The 18,323-nt window shown below is 42.7% G+C and overlaps 1 protein-coding gene across 9 annotated transcripts in view; it reads right to left on the bottom strand.

The window, feature by feature from the left end:
- Positions 1–1,082: 1,082 nt before the first annotated feature.
- SMAP2 (small ArfGAP2) overlaps positions 1,083–18,323 on the bottom strand; it is a 47,411-nt gene continuing 30,170 nt past the window's right edge. For all 9 annotated transcript variants that reach the window (XM_086381074.1, XM_086381106.1, XM_086381116.1 and 6 more), the window contains 9 exons: positions 16,565–16,698; positions 15,289–15,374; positions 13,993–14,071; positions 10,474–10,560; positions 9,275–9,356; positions 8,203–8,312; positions 7,264–7,429; positions 6,542–6,858; positions 1,083–2,451 (listed from right to left, as the gene is read on the bottom strand). In XM_086381074.1, the coding sequence (XP_086237200.1) occupies positions 2,326–2,451; positions 6,542–6,858; positions 7,264–7,429; positions 8,203–8,312; positions 9,275–9,356; positions 10,474–10,560; positions 13,993–14,071; positions 15,289–15,374; positions 16,565–16,698 (1,187 nt within the window). In that variant the 3' untranslated portion in view covers positions 1,083–2,325. The remainder of the gene's footprint in view (positions 2,452–6,541; positions 6,859–7,263; positions 7,430–8,202; positions 8,313–9,274; positions 9,357–10,473; positions 10,561–13,992; positions 14,072–15,288; positions 15,375–16,564; positions 16,699–18,323) is intronic.

The raw sequence follows: 18,323 nt of genomic DNA, 5'->3' as shown, positions 1-18,323 counted from the left end.
ATGCAGACGTCCACCTTTGCTCTCTTTTTACAGATCTCCACACAACTGGCTCCTTATTCAGGTCTCAGTTGAAATGTAACCTCCTTCTGACTGCTCCACCCAAATGGTCCCACACCCACCCTCTCCCCTAATCTTGCCTTACCTTGTATTAATACCACCTGAAATCAAATCATTCATTTACTTGTTTATTGTCCATCTCCCCTACCACACTATCCTATGAGAGTTTTGATTCACTGTTTTATTCCAGAGCCTAAGATAGTGCTGGGCACATTGAAAGCTTTCTTTAAACACTTGTTGAATGAATTGACATAGGCCTGGCATGTAGTATTTGCTAATATTTGAGGGCAAATACCCTGTGTGCTGAATGTACCACAGGAATTGCTTCATTTTACACAAGCCCCATTTTACACTGATACACAGGGGTTTAGTATCAGCTTTACACTGATACACAGGGCTTTAGTAGCCAGGTCACAGAGCAAGAAGGGATATGAACACTGGCAGCTTGGCTCAGAGCTTTCGGACCCATTGTGCTATCCTCTCACACCCTGAAGTATTCAAAAGGTGTACTCGAAGGACGGGAAGGGGGAGGGGTCTCAGTTTTTCTATTGTGGGGGGTACTTCTGGTTCCGATGAGTTCCGATGGTCCGGGACTCCAGCCGGTACGGACATCCAGAGTCCACTCCCTCACAACTCTAGATGCTACTGGAAAAAGGCCACCTTTCTGACTGCCTGAGTCTTGACCTGCCCCTTGGGTATGCTCCCTATGCTGTTGTTGTTTTTTTTTAATTAAAATACAGTTGATTTACAATGTTGTGCCAATCTCTACTGTACAGAAAAGTGACTCAGTTATACACACACACACACACACATATATATATTTACATTTTTTTCTAAATATTCTTTTCCATCCTGGTTTATCCCAGGAGACTGGCTCTAGTTTCCTATGCTATAGTAGGACCTTGTTTATCCGTTCTAAATGTAATCATGTTTTACAATACAGAAAGTGAGGGAATTGCCCCTGGAAAGCAGAAAACCGGGGCGGAACTCACCCTCTTCCACAAGTGACACACGGCGAGAGCGAGTGAGCGCTGCTTCCCTGCAATGTTTATTAAGGAATTTATACATACACAGGAGAAAGGCAACCAGGAGCTGTGGTTCCCACAGATGAAATCTTGTAAGCAACGTCTTCTTGTTTTAATTTTCAAGTGGGGTGAACGATGACTGAGAGGAAGGCTGCCCAGGCGCCCTGCCTCATACACCTGGACAGATGGGGGCGCAGGGCAGCCTGGACACACCAATACGAAACAGCAACTGGCAGGTTGGAGAGGGGAAAGGAGGAAGGGAGCTACCGATGAGATTGTAAATTTTTTAACTAAAGAAAAACTGGCAACAGTTTTAGGCTGTTGATAAATTAACTCCTCTCTGTTGTAAACCTAAAACTAAAAAACAAAAACAAAAATACCCAGCGCAGACGGGGAAAGAGTCGGAGGTGGAATCCACACACACACACACAAGCAGTACACACGTTAACTCTGCATTCCCACTGGAGGGGCTGGTCCTCCAGCCACAAAGCCAGATCCTACCAGATGAAGTCAGGGAACAGGGTGTGTGTCTTTGTGTGGGACCTTTGAAGAGTCTTTGGTGCTAAGAAAGGCTGACCGAAGCAGCAACTCCTGAAGTCTCAGATCCAGGAAACAATTCAGCATGAAGTAGAGTCATATTTTGCTCATCCTCGCCCCAGGGCTGGGGGCAAACTGCTCTAAGACTCCAGGAGCATTTAATTCGATTTCAGTACTTCCTTAATTTCCATAAATCAGGGGAGCATGATGCCTCCTTTCTCATCCCCAAAATTTAAACCTATGGAAATACTGGGTTGGCCAAAAGGTTCTTTTGGCCAACCCAATAATTTATCAACACATACAGAACGATCTCTAAACTCTCCCCTCTTTGCCTAAAACACAACCCCTACAGACCTTTCTGAGTGTGACAGGAAGTTTCACCTTGTGCGAAAGGTGCTCAAAGGTGTGCACGTCTACCCTGCAGTCTAAGTGCCTTCTGGCAACAGTTCCTAAGGTGCGGCTGCCAGGAGATAACCCGGCTGAGGCTGGGGAGGGAATCAGGACAGCTGGGGGACAGGTATGACAGAAAGCCACAGAGAGGTCTGCAGGTTTGGGATGGGGTTGGGCTAGGCAGGATGCCAAGTCCTAAGTGACCCGGATTGAGCGACTTCTAAACCAGAGAGAAGTAGGAGAGGGGGATGGGGAAAGAGGAAACACAAGGAGAGAGGTTGGCGGGGAGAGTGGTAGTCATCCAGGTGCGCTGTTCCTATTTCCACATCTGAGGGCTGAGCGTCTGATTTGCTGCCTGTCCGTTCCCGCCGTTCATGGACTGTCCATAGCTCAGCATGCCGTTGGTGCCACAGAAGTTCATCCCGGCCATCTGCTGGGTCATCTGAAAAGGAGAGAGGACGCTTTCAGACAGGCTGTGGGCACGGGGCCAATTAGAGCAAAGGGCGGGAAGAAGTCCTTCCGCCTGTGGGGAGAGGAGAGTGAGACAAAGGGGAGCTCTGTCGTGAACAGAACTGCCCTGAACGATTATTCTGGGGACACCAGACCACAGCGATGGAGGCCTCTGCAGAAGGGAGATGCTGTCTGAGACTAATGCTCAGGGAGGGGAAGGGGGAATCCTGGAGTGAGCTGACATAAAAGCGGCACAGGAGGTTATTCTATTTCCTTTCCACTCTGATTCTGAAAAGAAGGAGCCTATTGTGAACTGGCTGGAGCCAACCCTGAGAGTATAAAGAGAAGCCCCCAGCCAGCCAGCACTCCTGTCTTTTCTCCAGCAAAGTCATTATCCAGAGTGTCAGGGAAAGTGCTGTGCATGCTCGAGTAGAAAGAAGACAAAGAAAAGGAAACTGGACTTTTCACAAAGAACAAAGGCAGGCAAAAAAAAAAAAAAAAGACCAACATGTCTTCACTGCATGAGAAAGTAAGTTGCTGGGAGAAAAGGGTTGGTGGCATCAGGCCTGGGTGGGGTTGAAGCCCCTTTAGGAATCTGATTAAAAGACTGGCTCCTGGCAGTGAACAGACGAAACTATTTATCAAAGAAAAATGCCTTAAATTCCCCAAGTCTGGTACATTTTCTGTATAAGATCTTTTCCTTTAAGAGAAAGGCTAACTTTTTTTTCTTCCACCAACTTTTAAAGAAAATTTCAAGTTTACAGAAAGGTTGAAAGATTAGGATAATGAGACCCATACATCTTTCCTTAAATTCAACAATTGGTAACATTTTTGCTTTATCGTTGATATATACATATGTATCAGCTTTAAAAAATTTTTGATAGACACTGAAAGTTGCAGATACTGTGACGTTTCACCTCTTAATAAGTCAGGAGGCATCTCATAAGAAGCTTCCCAGGTGGTGCTAGTGGTAAAAAACCGGCCTGTCAATGCAGGAGACGAAGATCCCCTGGACAAGGAAATGGCAACCCATTCCAGTATCCTTGCCTAGGAAATCCCATGGACAGAGGAGCCTGGCGGGCTACAGTCCATGGGGTCGCACAAAGTCGGACTCTTAGGTCTCATATGAAAGAAGACTTTCCTAGTATCACAATACAATGATCATGTTCAAGATACTTCACATTAATACTATATTCTAATATACACTTCATTTTTCACCTCTTTAGCCTCCTTTTTAGAGGAGTTTCCCCGCCATTTTTTCCTAACACCATTTGAAGAGTCCAGGCCAGTTATTTTAGAGAAAATCCTTTAATTTAGATTTATCTCATGTTTTCTTATGATTGAATCCAAGTTAAATATTTTTGGCAAAAATTCTAATATATATATTTTTTGATGTGGACTACTTTTAAAGTCTATTGAATTTGTTACAATACTGCTTCTGTTTTATGTTTTGGTTTTTCGGCTGTGAGGCATGTAGAATCTTAGCTTCCCCGACTAGAGATCAAATCCACACCCCTTGCATTGGAAAGTGAAATTTTAACCACTGGACCACCAGGGAAGACCCCCAAAATTCTATGTAAGTGATATTATATCCTTCTTAGTATAAGATACCAAGAAATGCATAATACTAATGTGCCCCACTGTTGATAATTTTCGTTTGATCACTTATCTAAGATTGTATCCATCATATGTTCTTTCATTGTAATTAATAAGTAATCTGAAGAGTATTTCTTTGCAAATATGTGAATACCCTGTTCTTTCTATAATTATTAGTTGTCATTCTTCTGCAAAGAAGGCTTTCTCTCCCTCTATCCCACACCCATTAAAAAAAAAAAAAAAATGGACTCACGGATTTTTTTTCTTACCATACAAAGCCTAAAAGTTTACTGGGATATGATCGAGGTGACCATTCTGAGTCAGTTCTTCCAGATACACACAGTAGTTTCTTTCAACATGTTATTCAAGTCCTTTGTTTCTAGGAAACGTTCTTATATTAAGTTTTAAACATATTAATCCTGCTCCACTATTTTACCTTTCTTCTTTGTGTGGGTGCTCAGTCTCTTCAGTCGTGTCTGACTGTGACTCTATGGACTGTAGTCCTCCACGCTCCTCTGTCCATGGGATTCTCCAGGCAAGAACACTGGAGTGGGCTGCCGTGCCCTCCTCCAGGGGACCTTCCCAGGCGTAAGAGAACCTGCATGGCAGGCAGGCTCTTTAGCATTAGTGCCACCTTTGGGGGTCGCCAAACAAGCATATTTATGTTAGATCTTCTTTGCCTAAGTTCTTCCTTTCCTTCTTTCTTTTTAGTGCTCTCTATATTTAGTTTCCTTTCTCTGAGCTATTTCATGCCTTTCCTCTATGCCAAATATATTTCCAGTTGAATCTATTCTCCTCTGACTAACTTGTAATTCAGTCTATTTTTAAGATAATTGTGTTGTTTCTCAATTTGTTTCCTGAGTTTAGGAAACTTTCATTTCACAACTTTCAGTTATTTGTCCATTTTGCTTCTAAGTTTTTCACTTTTTGATTCAAGCTGTTTTGTCTTGCCTGCAAGTGTTTGTTAGAGGACATTTAATTCAGGATTGTGTAACAGTTTTCTTCCATTTCGTGACTGGTTTTGGAGAAAGAATTTTCATTCCTCAAAATGTTTAGATTTCATTTTTTTAGTTTCTTCTCATAATAGTTTTACATAAATGTCACTTGATACTTCATTTTGTGTGTGTATGCGTGTTCAATCGTGTCTGGCTCTTTGTGACCCCATGAACTGCAGCCCCTCAGACTTCCCTGTCCATAGAATTTTCCAGGCAAGAATACTGGAGTAGGTTGCCATTTCCTCCTCCAGGGGATCTTCTCCACCCAGGGATAAACCCCTCATCTCTTGCATCTCCTGCACTGGCAGGCGGATTCTTTGTAGTACCTTATTTTCCTGAATCAGCAATAACACACACAGGTGAAAGGATCTGGGGAGACTTACTGAATTTTTTAGTTCAAGAGCGCCCTCTTCCGTTAGTAAAGTGAAATGACTATTTGGTGGGGAGGAGGATAGTAGATCTGGTTTTGTCGTTCTCAATTTTTACTTCTTCACCACAAGGTCTCCAAAAAGCACCCCCTCATTCTAAGTCATCCTCATCTCTCCTAGAAACAATGCTTTGCCAAAGCTACCCCATATGGTCCTATCTATTTCGAGTCCTTTGCTTTTGATTCTCCAAGTAACCAGAGTTATACTGCACCAGGTCTCAGAACACTTAATCAGGGCAGGGCTTTCTCTTTCTTGGGAGTGTTTTATCTATGCTGTCACCTCTAGCCCCCTACTCCTTCTCCTCTTTTCACACGGTCTCTCTGTGGTGCTGGCTCTGCTTGATTTCGGTGTTTTTAAAAACTTATTTATTTTTGGCTGTGCTGGATCTTCGGTGCTGTGGGGGCTTTGCTCTAGTTGTGAGCAGGTGCTACTCTCTGGCTGCAGCGTGCAGGCTTCCCACTGCTGTGGCTTCTCTTGCTGCAGAGCACAGACTCTAGAGTGCACAGGCCTCGGTACTTGTGGCACTTGGGCTCAGTAGTTGCGGTTCCTGGGCTTCAGAGCTCAGGCTCAACAGTTGTGGCACATGGGCTCAGCTGCTCCTCGGGATGTGGGATCTTCCTGGACCAGGGATTGAACCTGTGTCTCTTGCCTTGGCAGGCGAATTCTTTACCATTGAGCCACCAGGGAAGCCCTGGATTTCAGTGTTATAACCGTGTAATTTGAGGTTTGTGATATTCTATTAGATCCAATAGTCATTGCTTATGGGTGCTTTTATTGGCATCTCTTGTTTATCTGGACAGGTTGTTTTGTTTTGATGAATGTGTGGAGAGTTTTAGAATCAGGCAATTTACCCTTATTCTACAGGAACCCAAAATACCTCAGAAAGTCTGAGGTTAGACAGACCTTCTGTTAAAATAAATAAATAAATGAAGCAAACCCAAGAATGTCTCTGGCGAGATCTCATTTACATTATAAGGATTCAAAGGATAAGGGGCAAACACTAAGTGAGACAGCCTTGAGGGAGGCTCAGAACTCTCGTCCTGAGTGAAATGGAGCAGCTTACCTGAGTTAGGTTCCACTGCAGCTGCTGAGCTGGCTGAACCCCATACATAGTCTGGGGCATAGCTGCCATGCCTGCCATGTAGCTGGCCTGCTGGGTGGTCATCATTCCGTTTGGCACACCCATCATGGAGGCCTGCATGCCTCCCATATAGCCTGCAGGCATGGCCATTGGGGCAACCATCCCAGAAGCTCCTGGCTGAGCTACCATGCCTACAGGTGGGGGCATCATGCTCCCCATTAGGCTGTTAGGAGGTGTAACCCCAGGGAAGCTGGGGTAGGCAGTGGGGTACGCCATCTGAGCAGGAGCCATGAACATTGCTGCCAAGAGAACAGACATACAGATTTGTGAAGGAGGAATGCACACGAGGTCAATACAAATGCTCACTGGCTGCTCCTGCCAGCTAGAATTCCGCAGACAGATTCTCTACAAGACTTGCTCTGGCTTCCAGTGGGCTGCAGAGCCAGGCACTCCCCCTTTAGGGTCCAGATCCAGACCCCGAGTCAGGCTTCACAGGGGCCAGACCCCACAGAAGCATGGCTCTGAGTTACATTAATATCTATCTCCTGATACTCAGTGGTTTCACAAGAAATGTCATGCTTAGGCTTGTTTGGAATATGATGTCAGGGCTCCCAGAGCAACTGCCCCTGGCACAACAAATAATTCCTGCATGGAAGGCCTCCCGTTTCCACCTGGCACACAGCCATGACCCCTGTGAACTCTACCTTGAGTGGGCATCTGAGGCGTCTGGGATCCATACAGCGACAGGATGGAGTCTTTAGACAGCTGCTTCTTGCTTGTTTCTTCTAATTTGCTCCCTGGCTCTGGAAACAGGTTCAGGTTTTCCGGAACTGAGCCAGCACTCCCTGGGGTTGGCATGGAACCTACAACCTTAGGACAAACGGCAGGGAGGAATTGGAATGGTCCTCCTGGGGTTCTCTGTAAGGACCTCCCTCATCTCTCTACTGTTTCTACCATTTGCCATGAGAAAACGTGGCTCGAGTTAGTAGCCTCCTGACACTTTTGCCATACAAACATCAGGAAACACCTGATAGTTACGCTCTGGTACAATTCTTGGCTCTTTAGCAAAAAAATGTGATTTGGTGAAGAACTAACAAATTAAAATGACCTACAAATGATGCAGCCAGAGAGAACTAAGGTCCCAGTACCACTGTTTACTGGTTGTGTAATGAGAGGCTAGTCATGTGACTTTTCTGAACTCTTTCCTCATCTAGAAGACCCATTTTGCAGGATTGTGGTGAATATTTTAAATCCTAAGGGAAATACACAAAATGATACACAAAATCACCTAGCACTGCGCCTGGTGTACACAGCAGGGATTCCACAAATGGGAGTCACTGACGGTCTCAAGCCTTTCCTGTTTACAAACTCTCTGGCAATAACTCAGGCTGAGGAGCTGACTTATAGGATTAGCCTTTACAATCTGACAATCTTCAACAGAAGTTCACATGAAGGGCCCACTCTTTTTGAGCAAGAGACAAAATGGAATGAATAGGCTGTAACAGAGATGACAGGGTTAAGGGAAGAATCAAGAAAACCAAAGTCAAATTTCACCAAGAACGCATGACTTGACTCCAGGATTAAGTTATCAAAAGCACCCTTTACAGAATGCTCTTTCCTCCTGAGTCACCCACAAGACTCACCTTTCTGGAAACCGAAGAAGAGGGAGATGAAACGGAGGCCAGAAGATCTAAATCCTTCTCTAGGGTATTACTGGTCTTACCATTTGCAATGGAGCAGGATACAGGAGCATCTGGAAAGAGAGGCCAAAGTTAAAATGTAGCCCTGCTTATTAAGCCCATTCCTTTCTTCTCTTCCAGACACAAAACAGAGAAGGCCCACATGCTCCAATCACAGACCCTGAAATCTAGGCTCTGGAACCATACAGCTTGGATGAGGCATCTCACAAGATTCCCGAGAACACACTGGAAAAGCCTGTAGCTCAGCAGAGGACAGGAGGAACTTGGGCTTGAAGGCTACATTAGCACCATTGCAAGGGAGCTGGCTGGCTCCCTTCTGGCTATTTGAGGGGCAAAGCTGTGTAGGATTTATTCTCAGAGAGAAATGAAAAGGACAGACATGAGAAGCTGAAGTAGCCAATACTCAGTCCACTCAGCAGGAATGGACTGAGACAAAGTACAGCCATCAGTACTATGAAAAGTAAGAATAGGCTCTGTTTCTGAAAGGGGCAGAACCATTAGCTCAGGGTTTCAAAAGTCTGGAGGAAAATGACCACAAGGTAAGGGGCCGTCTCAGAAACAGGATGCACCTGGAGAACGAGCGGGCTGGGGCAGGGCTCACAGGTGCTGGTCTAGTGAAGCTTGCAAACACTTACTGAATGCTCAGTGTGTGGGGCAAGGAGCTAAGAGCTTATTTATCTCATTTAGTCCTTCCCACAACATCTCTGATGTAGACTCATCATCCTCACTACAGGAGGAAAGTAATGTTGAGAGGCTGAGCAAGCCCCCCAAGAAGTGAGTGGCAGAGCTGGGACTCTGGACTTGACCACTTCTCTATTACTGTACTGTCTCCCTAAAGAATATCAGCACTTTTTAGAACAACTGCTCAGATGAAAAACACCAGGAAGAACAGGCGGGAACAACCTTAGTGATGAAGCCACCAACCGAACAACCCCATCTCTACCTATCTCCCCAGGATCACAGAGAATTCATCAACATTGGTGAGATTAGAGGAGTGGAAAAGTCTGGCTCTTACCAAGGCCCAAGAGATCCACCACAGGAGCTTTGGATTTCGGGGAGGTTTTCCGAGGTAGCTGTGGATCTTCTTTTTTCTGTGGCTAGGGTTAAAATATGTTACAGAAAGAAATAAGCAGGTGTTTTTGAAGCCTCTGTTCCCCTCTCCAACCATAAAGCCACAGGAATTCTTGTGGCATGGATGTTGTTATTCAAAGAGAGTTACCAAAGGAACAGAACTTAGGAACTGTTGTGTGAAAAAAAACCAAATCAGAAGGCATAGTGCAGAAATCAAACCTAAAGTGAAAAACAAAGCTGTCATCTGCACTTGTCTGGCTTTCTAAAGAGACAGATCTTTCCGAAACCAAGACAACCACAGACCAGGGTATTCAACAGAAGCAGTGGTTTTTGGTCCCAGGAAAAGCAAAGAATAAAGGCAGGTGTCTGATGGTACAAAAGGTAATGGCCAACACTTCTCCCAGTGATTAGAAAACCTTTAATACCAAAAGGGACTGTGTTCTGCAGACAATACGATTCAGAATGATGCTAAAAGACTCTCGAAGGAAAACAGTAAAAAGTCTTCTTTCCCAAGATTCCAAACATGTTAAGAGTCGTGACCCAGGGATCGAACCCATGTCTCTTACGCCTCCTACAATGGCATGAAGGTTCTTAACCACTAGCGCCACCCGGGAAGCCCCATCTTAGAGTATCTACTACCACGGCCATCAGGAGTCCAGTGGGAAAAGAAAGGTGCCTACTTTGAGAATACAAGAAGGGATGGTTTAAAATTAATTACTGTGGCCTGGCTTCTGGACTGTTCTTAACAGCAACAGGAAAACAAGGTACAGAAGGCCTAAGGAGAGAAGGACTAACGTAGCATCTGCTCAGAAGGTGTCACAGAGCCTTGGCCTTCTGCCATGAAACGTGCCTCTTGCTCAGACGGGACAGGTGCCGTTCCCAAGCTCCCATCTGGACCTCAGAGGGAGTGTGACAGAGCAGATCAGGCAGCAGCAAGGCGATGGGAAAGCAGCAGAAATGGCAGTGGGTGGTCTAATCTGAATGTGGCCCCCTTTAGTCCCAGGTGCAATGGTGCAGTGTGCTCGCAACTAGCCCGCCCCCTCCCCACCCCTCCCCTCCCGTCTCCTCTCCTCCACTGCCCTCCCCTCCACATGTCAACAAACCCTAAGCCATCCACACAGCACACATACTGCCCCCACTTACCATTTTCACTTTCTCAAAAACAACAGGTTCCATTTTTTTCTCTGGAGCTGGTTCGCTCCCTCTTTTCCACTTGTTATCTTTTTCTTTCTATGATGATTTAAAAAAAAACAAGACAAAGAACAGACCCCATGGTGACTAACAGTTCAACAAATTATAATTCTAAATGTCTCAAAAGGACACACAAATCCCTACTGAATCTGATGCAGGAGCCTGACGGACTGTGGGAGGGTCTTGTGTGGGGCATGAGTGCTGGCTTCTTCCACCCTGGCCTCAAGGCTGTAGAGAGGCATCTTTCAAATTTCTTAAGTATCTCCCTCCTTGTTCTGTCTAATCCACGTATGCCTGTTAGCGTGCAGACCGGGTTATCTATAGAGGTTAAAACGTTTCCCCAGTTCGCTGTCCCTTTTGGACCCAAGTTTAACTCGCTCATCTTGGTACGGTAGTGAAAAATGTTCATCTTACTTGACACGCAGCCTTCAATCAAAGGTTCTCTCCCTTACAAATACGAGCCAAGTGTCAAGTGTTTCCTTATATATCAAACGTGAGTAAGAAGAGCTGTGAACTAACCCCACAGGGCTAGCACCTGGATCAAAAGAATAACAGAATATAAATGTAATTTGCTATATATTAAAGGATACTGTAAAAATACAATGAATAAAGTTTGAAGTCCCCCATCTGCCTCTTCTAGCCAGGGGGTTTCGTTGTTTAGTCAGTCAGTCGTGTCTGACTCTGTGACCCCACAGACTGCAGCATGCCAGGCTACCCTGTCCTTCACTATCTCCCACAGTTTGCTCAAACTCATGCCGATTGAGTCAATGATGCCATCCAACCATCTCATCCTCTGTTATCCCCTTCTCCTGCCCTCACTAATCTTATTTGTAAAATGCAGGACAACTGGAGCTGAAGCTCCCAATACTTTGGCCACCTGACACGAACAGCCGACTCCCTGGAAAAGATCCTGATGCTGGGAAAGACTGAAGCCAAAAGGAGAAGTGGGTGGCAGAGGATGAGATGGCTAGATGGCATCACCAATTCAATGGACATGAACCTGGGTGAACTCCGGGAGACGGTGAAGGACAGGGAGGCCTGGCGTGCTGCAGTCCATGGGGTCACAAAGAGTTAGACACCACTTAGCAACTGAACAACAAATACACGTGAAAAATGGTCGGCCCTGATAATGATCAAAAAGTGAAATTTAAAATGCACTTTTGGGCGGAATTCCCTGGCAGTCCAGTGGTTAGGACTCTGAACATTCAATGCTGAGAGTACAGGTTTGCCCTCTGGTTGGAGAAATAAGATTTCAAGCCATGAGGCATGGCCAAAAAAAAAAAAAACATTTTGGGGAGGAGAAAAAAATCTTAATAGTACTATCTAATATTGGTAGGGATGGAGTAAAACTACTCATCCAATGCTGAGAAGACAGTATACAACAGTACAACTTCTAAAAAATATATTGGCAAAAGTACAAAGAGACAAATACTGAAACCCTTTGACCAAGACAATATTGTATCTTGTAATATACCTTAAGAAAAATAATCCAAAACATGGAGAAAGTTACATATGCCAAGCAGTTCATTCCAGAATAACATATCTTAAGAAGAACTTAGCCTTTATGCCGCAGAGGGGAATAGTAACATAAACTGTGATCCAGCTACTCACTGAACAAGAGGCAATGATTACAAGTTGTGAAAAGCAACAAGCTAACAGGTGACAAGTAAGAACATGATGTGCTAAGTTAAAGGAAAGCAGGAGACGTTCTATCCAACTATGTCACGATTATGCCTCCAAAAAGTAACTACACAGGGAAGAATGGGGGAAACACATGGATGACAGTCATTATGAAGGGAAGAGCAGGCATGGATTTTCCACTTTAACTTTCATATTATCTGTAAATGATATTATAATCATGAAGAACACATGCAGCTATGCTTGTTGCACACATAGTGTAATACTTTAATACAGAACACTTTATTTCTCGAAATTAAAAACATCTCAACTGTCCATTTAAAAAGAATACTCTTCAACAAAGCCAGTTTCTTTTAGATTTGATATTAAATGCCTTCACTTAGCAAATATTAATTCTTGGCATATACATCTTCACGAAGATATTTTTTAAAAGTCTAAATACATCAAATAAAAAGTTTTGAAATAGCTCTTTGGCACACAGGAAACATTTCCTTTCTAAGTGAAAGCATTTAGTGAGTAAAACAGGCTGCTTTCATGGGTATGGTACAGCAGCAACATAATTATGAATGAATACCATCTATTTCCATACAGCAACTCTTTCCTCTTCTCCTACCTTCTGAATTACCTCAGATAACCTTTTGTTCGACCTTGTCTGATTTCATATGTTCTTGTACAATGAACAGAGCTAAGCAGACAGACTACAGTTTTCTACAAAGGAAAGGAAAGGTCTGTTTCTTTTGGTTTCAAACTCTTCTTGATGATGCCATCCAAGCTGTAAATGTACGCTGGGTTAAGTCTTTCTTGGAAGAGTTATGACACATCCCTTTTCTGGATGAGTGTGATGTAAGAGTCCTTCATACAAAGCTGAGAAGGAATTATCATTACCTAACTGCATGTATTGCCCTGCACTTACTTGCCCACATTGAAATCAACTACCGGTTAGTGCCCCTCTTCACACAAGATCAAAAAATCAGTCTTGAGCTAATTCCAATTAGTTTGACTTTATCTGCAAGGGCTTAGAGCCCTGTGTACATGTAATGATTTCACTGGCTAGTACATCTTCCAACAAAATAAATAACACACAGAGGACAGATGATAGGTAGATAGGTCTTTTGCTAGAACTGGAGAATCCCATATTCTCCATACTTCCTTAGCTAGAGAAACAGTCGATTATTTCAAAAATTTATTAGTCTTGTCAAAGGCTTTTTGAAGGTTTAAGTTAGTCATATTTATAGGTTCCCCGCTAGCTGTCATTAGTCAGGCGTATTTTCTTCTTCCAGAAACCATGTTGTATTTCCTCTTGTACACTGTATTTTAGATTATAGCCACATGCCTAGGATGCAAAGTGTATTTGGCAACTGGGCGTCTCCTAAAACTCCTCTCAAGAACAAGCGTTCCATTGGCAGTCAGTTCACTGACACAATGGAAATATATGCTGGTCAAATTTAAGGAAACTCTGGTGATATAATTACACCAATTTAGGTGACTTCATTTACAGAAAAAGAGATGCACACACGTATGTATGCACACACATACTATTCTGTTTGATCTAGTATGCCCAACATATCCATATAAAGAAGTAATTTGGAACTGGGAATCACTGACATCTAAACTCAGATCACGGTAAAGAATTAACTGATGGCTGGTCCATCCCTGAGGCAAAGGTTTGCTCCATGACATCTCATAGTCTTCATTCAATAGCTGGCTTTATTCTACTTTTTTTGTTTTTATGTTCTTAAGAGTATTTTGCCAGCTGTTCTTCAAATTCTCCTCAGGCCTGATTAATAAGCAAATTATTTATTATGAACAAAACTTGAAAGATTTACAACCAACCCTAAAGGCATTGATGTCCAGACTTCGGTCCATGTATTTCTTCTTCTCATATTTATCTCGAATAAATCCCTCAACCGCACTGCAAGAAGCTTATTAAGGATAAAGCAAACAAATCTTTCTCACAGAATGACTATAAAAGGTCAATTTGTATCCCATGAGCATTGTCTCTTCTGGCCTATCCCTAACCAAAACCTTAAAAGGCCTTCTTCATGGCTACTTCAGGGAATCACCATTTCCAACAATCTTCCTTCAGAGTAATGAGAGCAGAAACGGGGTCACTCCCCATTTTGACATCAGTGGAGCCTGTGGCTGTTCTACTGATAGAGTACAGGTAAAGCAGTCAGTTATCTATTTTAAAGTCCTTAAGTCATATGTGAAACGAATCGCCAGTCCAGGTTCGATGCATGATACAGGATGCTCGGGGCTGGTGCATTGGGATGACCCAGAGGGATGGTATGGGAAGGGAGGTGGGGGGGGGTGGTTCAGGATGGGGAACACATGTACACCCGTGGTGGATTCATGTTGATGTATGGCAAAACCAATACAATATTGTAAAGTAATTAGCCTCCAATTAAAATAAATAAATTCATATTTAAAAAAAATAAAGTCCTTAAGTCAACAGTACTGAAACAGACATCTGAGTGCCCCTTAAAAAAAATATACAGGACTCCCATGCCCCACTGCCAGATTCTGATCTGGGGTCCTCTGCAGGGCTCCAAATCTACATTTAGTAGGTTCTCCCTATACCCACCAAAATCAAACTCTAACAAGATGGTCTACAAGCCATATTTTGAGAAGCACTGCCTTCAGGGAGTTTGGTTTTATGAGCTGGGTGCTATCTCCATTTGAGGGGCTGGGGGAAGAAAGTTATGGATTAACTGGTCAACAAGTTAATTCTTTCAGGTAGAGCACAAAAAGGCATTAAAAATTAGTGGCAGTTTTGCTGAATCAACATAGCACAATAAACTATTCTTTTTATCAAACAATAGTTTCAGAGATCAGAAGACTATTGGAGATATTACTCTATGGAAGAATTCACAGTGAACCACAGCAGTCTTAATTTCTGAGTCGCCCCTGTGTGACACCACCATTGTGACATTGGAGAGTATACGTGGGCTTTCTATATGTCTTGGTTGCAGGAGAGAGGAAAAGCCAGACTTCAACTCATCCACATATAAAGATGGCCCAGTCAGATTGTGGGTCCTGAGTCTTCTGTAACTCTCCCAAGACACTACCACCACCACCACCACCACCAATAAAACCATCCAGCCTTCGAAGTTGCTCCAAAAAAGATACTGGTCTATTTGAGGTCGCCGAAAGGTCTCAGGCAGGTAGGCTTCATAAAGTCGGTTTGCCTTTCCATTCCCCATCTCTTGCATGCACTGCAGTCAAAGAGATGTGGAAACAAGGAATGTCACATTAGGAAAGAACCGAAAAACTTCTTATCCAACTGCATCATTTTACAATGGAACAACCAACCTAGGGAGTGGCAGAACCAAGATTTAAACCTGAGTATTCTGATTTACAATCCATGATTCTCTCGGCTCTGCTCCCAACCATTTCCTTCCACAGCTGTCTTTCCTGCCACTCTGTCTCCTTTTATTGAAAGATTTGTCTAACAAGATATATTTGATTCAATAGTAATTTAAGATCCCATTTGAAAGTCCAAGACATAGAGCTGCCAATCCAAATGTCTACTTGGCAGGCAATAATCAGTGCCTAATCAGGCAGGCAGTAATTAGGAATAACTACAATTCTGAGTTTATAGTAGTAATTAACCTATCCACTGTATTACCAACAACTATGTTTCTCATTAGGCTTTTGAAAGACTCCTTAACATTTGTGAGAGATAAATTCCAAGATTTTTAAACAGCTTCAAATATAACTGAAAAATATAACTAATCTTTTAGTCCTTCAGTGAATCTATAAAGATAACCTAAAGTAACTTCTAAAGCCATTTTCTATCAAGAATAACCTCTTACTTACACCATCAACTTTAGCAACTGGTTTTCTTTGGAGCCAGGAGATTTCCCCAAAGCAAAATATGTATGTATTTGTAAATTACTTTAAGAAGTTTCAATGCAGGAAGAGAACAGAAAACAGGGAGCCACATCAAGTTGCAGCTCTCCGGCCAGGCTGGACTCACTAACTTAAGTGTCTCACACTCAGCCCACCAACCTAACGGCAAGCAGGATTCATATATGCACTTCTGCAATAAAAAACATTAAAAGTATATGTGTTGGACTTTTTTAAGTGAGTATCTAAAATTACAAACATTAGATCTGAAAATGCCAAGGGCCTTAGAAAACAATACAAAGATTCTCCTTCATGTCTTCATGGATCCAGGGGGGTCCTAGTCCACAGAGTATTTGTGTTTTGAAGGAGGTAAAATATAAGTGGAATAACTTGTGTCTTAAATATAAAGATAAAAATTTTTTAATGTGGCGTTAGTGTTGAATACCTAAACTTCCCTCCACCTTCACCTTTGTGCCCAGTTTGACTGAAATTCATCTGGAACTACTTTCACATGAAGTATGGGAGCGGTTGACTCACTCTTGGGTTGTGTAAGTACCTGGATCTGTTCTTGAGTCCACTGGTCAAGGTTAACCGATTTTACCCTGGATATGTGCACCCCGAGATTCCTGTGGATTCCAGCACATCGAATGCAGATGAACACACCAATGTTCCAGGAGGCCCATCGTGGCCCTGTGGAGGTCAGGAGCAGGGCAATAAAGTAAAAATTAAAACAACATTCACGACCCAAACCAGAATTATTTAAGTTATCAGATAACATTTCAGCTAGAACATAAATGAGAGAATTGTTACCACGATCACCTTTTAGATTTTTAAAAATTTTGTTTTTAGTCTTTGGGCTGCGCTGTGAGGCTTGCAGGATTTTAGTTCCCTGAACAGGGACTGCACCCCAGGCCTAGCAGGGAAAACTCTGAGTCCTAATCACTGGACTGCCAGGGAATTCCACAATCACCTTTTTTTGGTCATTGTTTTGTTCATTTTTCCAAAAATGAGCTTTTAAAAAAAAAACTTTAAAGATTTAAGTGTACAATATGGTGGTCTTTAGTATATTCACACAGTTATGTATCATGGCCACTATCTAATTCCAGCATATCTTCATCCTCCCCAAGAAGAATTCTCAAGCCCAGTAGCAGGCACTCCTCATTTCCTCCAAACATCCCCTGACCCCAGCCCCTGACAACCACAAATCTACATTTTCTTTCTATAGATTTGCCAATTCTGGACATTTCATAGAAATAGAATTATATAACATGTGAGCATTTGTGTATGGAACAATAGCTTTTTTAGAGTTTCATGAAGGTTGAACTACAAATATTATAATATTGTTACTTATGTTTTTAAAAATCCCAGGAGAACAGTGGCAGGTCATGTCACATTCTATTTAATGTATTTCATGAACAGCCCTCCCTCAAGAAACTTATTAATGGTGGTGAGACCTGGATTCAGTTTTCCTACTAGGAAAAAAGATACAGACATGCCATGCCAGCTCGCAGCTAAGCCTGAAATTTAAAACTCTGTTTATCCTCCCCTCCCCACCAGGACTATAAAATATGCATTCAGATTCACTTAAAAGGATCCCTTCCCCTAGGGTTAATGTCTCTACTTTACCCAACTACAGCATTATCTACATTCAAAATTGCCATATAATAAAGATGCTTATAGCAAAAAAAAAAAAATCTCAGACATGTATTTTAATATAAGTCTGTTACATAATCTCCCATCCCCTGCCAACTTTGCTCACCCTAATAATCACTTTGGAAAAATTTCAAACTCCTCTTCATAATTTTTATACAGGGTAAAAGCGACTTACTTTTATATGACATCTGCCAAAGATTTACTGAAAAATCACTAATATTTCTTTTGCCACTACTCCAGTAGGCAGAAATTCACCAAATAAAAGAAGCATGATGTCAAGAGCTAGAGGTTGTGAAAAAGAAGTGAAAAGACACTAACTGGTTTTCTACAGAGATAAACAGGGCCTGCATTTGGAACAAAAAAGGACATAGGGTTTTGGTTCTGCTGGACACAGACAATAGTGTGTTTAGTCTGAGGGTTTTGACGGAAGTTTGTGTTTTTTTTAATTTATTTTTTTACTGACGGATAATTGCTTTACAGAATTTTGTTGTCTTCTGTCAAACCTCAACATGAATTAGCCATAGGTCTACATATATTCCCTCCCTTTTGAACCTCCCTACCATCTCCCTACCATCCCACCCCTCTAAATTGATACAGAGCCCCTGTTTGAGTTTCCTAAGCCATACAGCAAATTCCCGTTGGCTATCTATTTTACATATGGG

This window comes from Bos grunniens, chromosome 3 (genome assembly GCF_055505025.1).
Source record: "Bos grunniens cultivar Pamir isolate PY7600 chromosome 3, Bosgru_T2T1.0, whole genome shotgun sequence".
Lineage (NCBI taxonomy): Eukaryota > Metazoa > Chordata > Mammalia > Artiodactyla > Bovidae > Bos > Bos grunniens.
The sequence above is the reverse complement of the archived record's forward strand: the minus strand, read 5'-3'. Positions and strand labels throughout refer to the sequence as shown.